This window comes from Theropithecus gelada, chromosome 10, assembly GCF_003255815.1.
Source record: "Theropithecus gelada isolate Dixy chromosome 10, Tgel_1.0, whole genome shotgun sequence".
NCBI lineage: Eukaryota > Metazoa > Chordata > Mammalia > Primates > Cercopithecidae > Theropithecus > Theropithecus gelada.
Window position 1 is genome coordinate 91,759,683 of NC_037678.1, and position 8,122 is coordinate 91,767,804.

General features: G+C 42.1%; 1 protein-coding gene across 2 annotated transcripts in view; it reads left to right on the forward strand.

Annotated features, from left to right (window-relative positions):
- The window catches only part of CFAP61 (cilia and flagella associated protein 61), a 296,810-nt gene extending 289,449 nt beyond the window's left edge, over positions 1-7,361 (forward strand). Inside the window, exon 27 of one of the 2 annotated variants that reach the window (XM_025399395.1) lies at positions 6,869-7,361. In XM_025399395.1, the coding sequence (XP_025255180.1) occupies positions 6,869-7,069 (201 nt within the window). In that variant the 3' untranslated portion in view covers positions 7,070-7,361. The remainder of the gene's footprint in view (positions 1-6,868) is intronic. The other variant, XM_025399396.1, reaches the window with a different exon arrangement.
- The last annotated feature ends 761 nt before the right edge of the window (positions 7,362-8,122 follow it).

An 8,122-nucleotide genomic window follows, 5' to 3' on the forward strand; every position in this document is an offset into this window, starting at 1 on the left:
GTAATCCCAGCACTGTGGGAGGCTGAGGTGGGCAGATCATCTGAGGTCAGGAGTTCAAGACCAGCCTGGCCAATGTAATGAAACCACATCTCTACTAAAAATACAAAACTTAGCCGGACGTGGTGGTGCGCACCAGTAGTCCTAGCTACTCAGGAGGCTGAGGCAGGAGAATTGCTTGAACCCAGGAGGTAGATGTTGCAGTAAGCTGAGATCACATCACTGCACTCCAACCTGGGTGACAGAACAAGACTCCATCTCAAAAAAACAAAAGAAACAAACAAAGAATTAAATGAGGTATTCTAATGATTGCTTGTACAAGAATCTTCAAAGCAGCACTGGTTAGAACAGCCAGAAGGAGGAAACAACCCAAATGTCCATCAACATATCAACGGATAAACAAATGTGGTCTAGCCACACAATGGAATAGTATTCAGCCATGAGGAGAAATGAGGTACTGATACAAAGCACATGAACCTCAAAACATTATGCTAGAAGGCAGAGAAAGCATTTGATAAAATTTGCATCCTTTCATGATTAAAAAAAAAAAAAAAACCTCTCAACAATCAGGTATAAAAGGAATGTTCCTGAACACAATAAAGGCCATATATGACAAGCCCACAGCTAACATCATTCTCAGTGGTGAAAAGTTGAAAGCTTTTCCTCTAAGATCAGGAACAAGACAAGGATGCCCACTCTTGCCACTTCTATTAATCATAGGACTAGAAGTCCTAGCCAGAGCAATTAGGGAAAAAGAAGAAGTAAAAAGCATCCAGCTAGGACAGGAAGAGGTGAAATTGTCTCTGTTTGCTGATGACATGATCTTATATACATAAAATCCTTAAACACTCCACAAAAAAAAAACTGGTAGAACTGGTAAGTGAGTTCAGTAAAGTTGCAGGATACAAAACCAACATACAAAAGTCAGTAGTGTTGGCTAGACGCAGTGGCTCACACCTGTAATCCCAGCACCTTGGGAGGCCAAGGCAGCCGGATCACCTGAGGTCGGGAGTTCAAGACCAGCCTGGCCAACATGGTGAAACCCCATCTCTACTAAAAATTAAAAAAATTAGCCAGACATGGTGGCAGGTACCTGTAATCCCAACTACTCAGGAGGCTGAGGCAGGACAATCTCTTGAACCCAGGAGGCGGAGGTTGCAGTGAGCCGAAATCATGCCACTGTACTCTAGTCTGAGTGAGATTCCGTCTAGAAAAAAATAATAATAATGTTGATATACACTAACAATAAACTATCTGAAAAAGAAATTAAGAAAGCAATTCCATTTACAAAGCATAAAAAAATACTTAGGAGTTTTTAACCAAGGAGTTAAAAGATCTGTATAATGAGAGCTATAAAACATTGATGAAAAATATTGAAGCCAACACAAATAAATGGAAAGATATCATGTGTTCATGGATTAGAAGAGTTCATATTGTTAAAATGTCCATACTACCCAAAGCAATCTGCAGATTCAATGCAATTCCTATCAAAATGCCAATGTCATTTTTCACAGAAACTGAAAAGACAATCTTAAAAATCATATGGAACCACAAAAGACCCACAAATAGCCAATACAATCTTGAGAAAAAACAAACAAACAAAAACTGGAGGCATAACACTACCTGATCTCAAAGTATATTTCAAAACTATAGTAATCAAAACAGCATGTGTATTAGTCCATTTTCACGCAGTTATAAAGAACTGAGACTGAGTAATTTACGAAGGAAAGAGATTTAATTGACTCACAGTTCCATATGGCCAGGGAAGCCTCAGGAAACTTACAATCATGGTGGAAGGGGAAGCAAGCACCTTCTTCACAAGGTGGCAGGAGCATGAGAAGAGCAAAGGAGGAACTTCCAAACACTTATAACCATCAGATCTCATGAGAACTCACTCACTATCAGGAGAACAGCATAGTTCTCAGCATAGTTCGCCCCTATGATCCAAACACCTCTGTCATTTGACAGACACATGGGGATTACAAATCGAAATGAGATTTGGGTGGGGACACAGAGCCAAACCATATCAGCATGGTACTGCCATAAAAACAGATAAATGTACCAGTGGGACAGGATACAAAGTCATAAATAAACCTACACATTTACAGTCAATTGATTTTTGACAGAAGTGCCAAGAACATACAATGGGGAAAGGACAGTCCCTTCAATAAATGGTATTAGAAAAACTGGATATCTACATGCAGAAGAATGAAATTGGACTCTTCTCTCAGCCCATACACAAAAATCAATTCAAAATGGAGTGAAGACTTAAACATAAGACCGGAAACTGTAAAACTTCTAGAAGAGAACATAGGAAAAATAGTTCTTGACATTGGTCTCAGAAAGGATTTTTTTGGATGTGACACCAAAAGCACAGGCAACAAAAGCAAAAACAGACAAGTGGGTCTACATCAAATGTAAAAGCGTCTGCACAGCAAAGAAAACAACAGAGTGAAGAGACAGCTCACAGACTGGGAGAAAATATTTCCAAATCATACATCTGATTTGATATAAGATATCCAATTTTAGCTAATATCCAAAATATATAGGGAACTCACACAACTCACCGACAGGAAAACAAATGGCCTGATATAAACACAAGCAAAGGACCTGAATAGACACTTCTCAAAAGAATACATGCGGTAGGTCCTCAAATAACATCCTTTCGTTGTAACATTGATGAGGAAAAGAAAGTCATTCCTGGGCCACTGTCTGTGGAGTTTGCATGTTCTGCCCATGTCTGTGTGCATTGTCGGTTTTCACCAGGTACACTGGAGTTCAAAGATCAGAAAAAATCAAAACACCATGCTAAGTGAAAAGAGCCAGACACAAAAGGTTAATTAGCATGTCTAAATGGTCCCAGTGTGCGTGAGTGTGGGTGCAGATGTGGGTGGGAATGTACCCTATGATGGGAAGGGTCCTGTTCATCATGGGTTCCCGCTTTGTGACCTGGGCTGCCAGGATAGGCTCCAGCAACCCACCACCCAGAACTGAAATAATTCGGTAAATAATTACCTTACTTGTTTATGTTAATCTTTCTTAAATGTATTACAGCCCACAATTATTTTAGTGTTTAATATTAGAAGTGTTTTTGATCTTTATTTAGAAGTTTGGTGATGTTTTTGTGACCAGAAATATGCTGTTGGAACTTCACTCTTGTTCTTATCAATTAGCCTATGGTAAAATTTGTTTTGATACATGTTATCTCACTTAAAGTTACAGTTTCTAGGACGCTATGAGGACTTACTGTGACCAAAAGATATATTTAAAAAAGGATCAACCACATGTATCATCAGGGAAATGCAAATTAAAACCACAGTGAGCTATCACTTCACCCTTGTTAGTATGGCTGTTATAGATAAAAGGTTGGCAAGGATGTGGAGAAAAGGGAATTCTTGTTCACTGTTGGTGGTAATGTAGATTGGTTCAGCCATTTTGGAAAACAGTATGGAGGTTCCTCAAAAAACTAAAAATAGAATTACATATGATCCAGCAATCTCACTTTTGGGTATGTATCCAAATGAAATCAGTGTATCAAAGAAATATCTGCATTTTTATGCCTATTGCAGCCTATTCAGAATAGCCAGGACATGAATTGAACCTAAGTGTTCATCAGCAGATGAATGGATAAAGAAATTATGGTATATATGCACAATGGAATACTATTCAGCCTTAAAAAAAAGGAAGTTCTGTTCTGTCATTTTCAACAACATGGATGAACCTGGAGGACATTATGCTAAGTATAATATGCTAAGTACGGCCGGGCACGGTGGCCTGTAACCCTAGCACTTTGGGAGGCCGAGGCAGGTGGATCATTTGAGGTCAGGAGTTCAAGAGCAGCCTTGCCAACATGGTGAAACCTCGTCTCTACTAAAAATACAAAAATTAGCCAGGCAGTAGTGGTGTGCACCTGTAATCCCAGCTACTCGGGAGGCTGAGGCAGGAGAATTGCTTGCACCCAGGAGGCAGAGGTTGTGGTGAGCCGAGATCGTCCCGCTGCACTCCAGTCTGGGCAACAGAGTGAGACCTTGTCTTAAAAAAAAAAAAATCAGGTACAGAAAGACAAATACTGCATGATCTCACTTACATGTGGAATCTAAAGAAGTTGAATTCATAAGGGTAATGAGGGGAGGAAGGGGTGGTCACACTGTGTGAAGGGAGATGGTCACACTACTGAGAGGAGATAGTCACACTGAGAGGGGAGGTATTCACACTATGAGAGAAAAAGTGATCACATTGTGTGAGGGGAGGTGATCACACTGAGGGGAGGTAGTGACACTGTGAGCAGAGGTGGTCACACTGAGAGGGGAGGTGGTCACACTGAGAAGAGGTGGTCACACTGAGGGGAGGTGGTCATATTGTGAGTGAGGAGGTGGTCACACTGAGGGGAGGTGGTCACACTGAGAAGAGGTCACACTGAGGGGAGGTGATTATACTGTGAGGAGGTGGTCACACTGAGGGGAGGTGGTCACACTGAGAAGAGGTGGTCACACTGAGGGGAGGTGGTCATACTGTGAGTGAGGAGGCAGTCACACTGAGGGGAGGTGGTTATACTGTGAGGGGTGGTCATCACACTGAGGGGAGGTGGTCACACTGAGGGGAGGTGGTCATACTGTGAGGGGAGGTAGTCACACTGAGAGGGGTGGTGGTCACACTGAGAGGAGGTGGTTACATTGAGGGGAAGTGGTCACACTGAGGGGACGTGGTCACACTGTGAGGGGTGGTAGTCATACTGAGGGGAGGTGGTCACACTGAGGGGAGGTGGTCATACTGTGAGGGGAGGTAGTCACACTGAGAGGGGTGGTGGTCACACTGAGAGGAGGTGGTTACATTGAGGGGAAGTGGTCACACTGAGGGGACGTGGTCACACTGTGAGGGGTGGTAGTCATACTGAGGGGAGGTGGTCACACTGAGGGGAAGTGGTCACACTGAGGGGAGGTGGTCATACTGTGAGGGGAGGTGGTCACACAGTGAAAGAAGATGATCACAGTATGACAGGTCATCCTTCAAGAGGCAAGTGCCCAAAAATCTGTTTATAATCTAGAGGAGTATTTGCTTGAAATAAACTTCAAAAGTGATTTTACACTATTTAACCCAGTGTCAGAACAGCAGCATACAATATGAGCTCGAAATCTTGTATAACTTTAAAAAGGTAATTGTTTTTGGTTGGTTTGATACAGTTCTCCAGAAAAATTAAGGAAGAAAGAGCCAACCTCATATACATTGCAGAATATATCCACGAGGCCTTACTGGTGGCACCCAAAGTTTTCAGCACCTCCAGTATTTAGTTGTGAGAATCAGCTTTTTCCCTATCACTACCTTTATCCCTCTGGTTTACCTCTGAATTCCTGCAACCCCCACTGACTGCTGTGTCCAATGCATGCATAATCTCCAACACCTTGTTGTGTCTTGCTTAGCCAAGTGGCAATGACTCTATGCCTCCATATAGCTTGAGTCTACTTTTCTATCTATAAGCTCTTATCACTAGTAAGTTAATAATCCAACAAAACCCTGCAAGTAATTGCCTTTTCTGTTCAAAACAGAAGGAATTATTGGAAGTTGAAATAAATGTACCATTGGAGTCCACAGACTCTTGATCTACAGTGATGTTCAAGAATCACGGTGTTTGGAAAGCACCCAGCTCAACCCTGGGGGATGTGCTTTCTAGAAGTACCCTACTCTAGAGGGCAGATATGCGGCGGTGAAGCAAATATAGCAGATGTTATCTGTGGAGTCCAGGTGGGGGTGTGCAGGTGCCCACTGGACAATTCTTCAACTTGTCTCTGAAAACGTTTATAATGAAATGTTCGGAAAATCTCTACTACACTGTACCTGTGTACAGCATATGATTCTCAACTTCAAACAACTTTATTCTTTCTAAGCCCTATCTTTTCAAATGTATCAATAAAATTTGACTTGACCGTGAATTTATTCTAAGGTTTTAAAATCCCATTTCTTGGGAATTATAACCAAGAAAACCATCTAGGACCTTTCAAGTAAAAAGGTTTAATCACTCCTTTTTTATTATTATTATTTTTAAAACGGGCAGGGCACAGTGGCTCACGCCTGTAATCCCAGCACTTTGGGAGGCCAAGGCGGGCAGATCACCTGAGGTGGGGAGTTCCAGAGCAGCCTGACCAACAAGGAGAGACCCTGTCTCTATTAAATATACAAAATTAGCCAGGTGTGGTGGGCCACGCCTGTAGTCCCAGCTACTCGGGAGGCTGAGGCAGGAGAATCGCTTGAACCTGGGAGGCGGAGGTTGCAGTGAGCCCAGATCGCGCCATTGCACTCCAGCCTGGGCAACAACAGCGAAATTCCTTCTCAAAAAACAAACAGAAACAACAACGACAACAAAACAAGTATGATGATTTTTATCTGAAAATGAAGGGCTTGAAATTAACTAACCTGGATGACTCTTAAGGACATTATGCTAAGTGATATAAGCCAGTCATACAAAAAAAATACTACACAGTTCCACTCATATGAGGTGCCTGTGTAGTCACGTTCACAGAGACAGAGGCGGTTTCCAGGGCCTGGAGGATGGGAGGGTAGGGAGCTGCTGTTTAATGGAGACAGTATTTCAGTTGACAAAGATGAAAAAGTCCTGGAGATGGACAGTGGTGAGGGTTACACAGCAATGTGAATGTACTTCATGCCACTGAACTGTACACCTAAAAATTATTAAAATAAGACATTTGATGTTATTGTATACTTTGCCACAATTAAAAATAAATTTTCAAAAGCTAGGAAAAAAGTGACCAGCCTTGCACAGCTGACTACTATCGTTTTCGTTTTCACGAAACTGCCCTGTTACAACTGTGCAGGATCCAATTAATTTCTGTATCTGGCCTCTTACTGTGTTTTACAGGAGGAAGACCTTCCTTCCATAGAGCAGTTAGCCCATCAGATAGAAGATGAGGAAATAAACCCGACTGAGAAGCCCAGGCAATACCTCAAAAGAGTCTTCGAGGAATCCATCTACAAAACCCTGGTGGAGAGAAGCACTCTGGACTACCTACACTATAATCGCTACCACCTGCCCATGTATGCATGGCCAGGCATCATTTAGTTGTAGGCAGGGTCTCCCCTTTATGGTTTTCATTTATTTAGTTCCTGGAAACTTGCTCTGTAGAAATAGAAAAGTTCTCTGCAGCCTGGTATGACAGTGAAGCCAGCCCCTGGTGGTTTTGTTCCTTCCTTTCCTTCCCCGACTTATGCCTGTAGTTTTCTATCATCCCAGTAGGTGGCACATGGCCGCGTGCCTCTCTTCTGGGGCAGGCTCGCTTTACAAATCCCAGGCATGTTTCTCTGCAGAATAATCCATTTCGGCAATAAAATGAGATCATACTGTGTAAAACTTGTTTTACCTTGGGTGTGATTCTGTTTGATTTCCTGGAAACTTCTGCTGCCAGTCTTGTTAGTTCTTCACATGTTTACCCAGCAATACTTATGGGTGATAAAAAAGAAAATGTGCCCAGAATGGAAAATCAGTAAACAGAGGATGAGAAATTAAATCTATATAGTCCAACATCAGAAGCAGTGATTGTGTAGGAAAGCTTACATGACCTTTGGAAAGGAGGAGGCTGTATTTCTGTTTCAAATTGCAGATGAGGAGCCTAAAGTCACAGAAAAGTTAGATGCTCAAGGGGTTCACACATAGGTTTTAGATTAGAACGTGGTAAGGTGGTAATGGGAAGTTCATCTAAGTTCACTTTCTTTTATCCTTAGCACTGCTGCTTTGCACTGGGGGGAGGGTGAGGGGGTCCCTAGTACATGTCAGCTATCATGTGGATCAGAAACCCTTTTTCTTATAAATAAAGCAAATTAATTGCCCACTAGAAACTGCATGGATTCAGGAACGAGGGGCAACAGCACATAAGATGGTTCTCATTTATTGGGTCTGTCTTAGTAGATAGTGTGACACACTTTTTCACAGCAGGGCTTAACATTGGTTTTTGTGAACAATTCCACTTTTTTGTTCATGTGTTATATTTCAGGTAAATGTTGAGCAAAAATTGGCACAAGATAAGGGATACACAACTATTAGAAGGAAAGTCAGAGCTGGCATTACAGTATTGTATACACATTATCAAACTCTCTGCTGCAAAGTGCCAACTTGTTG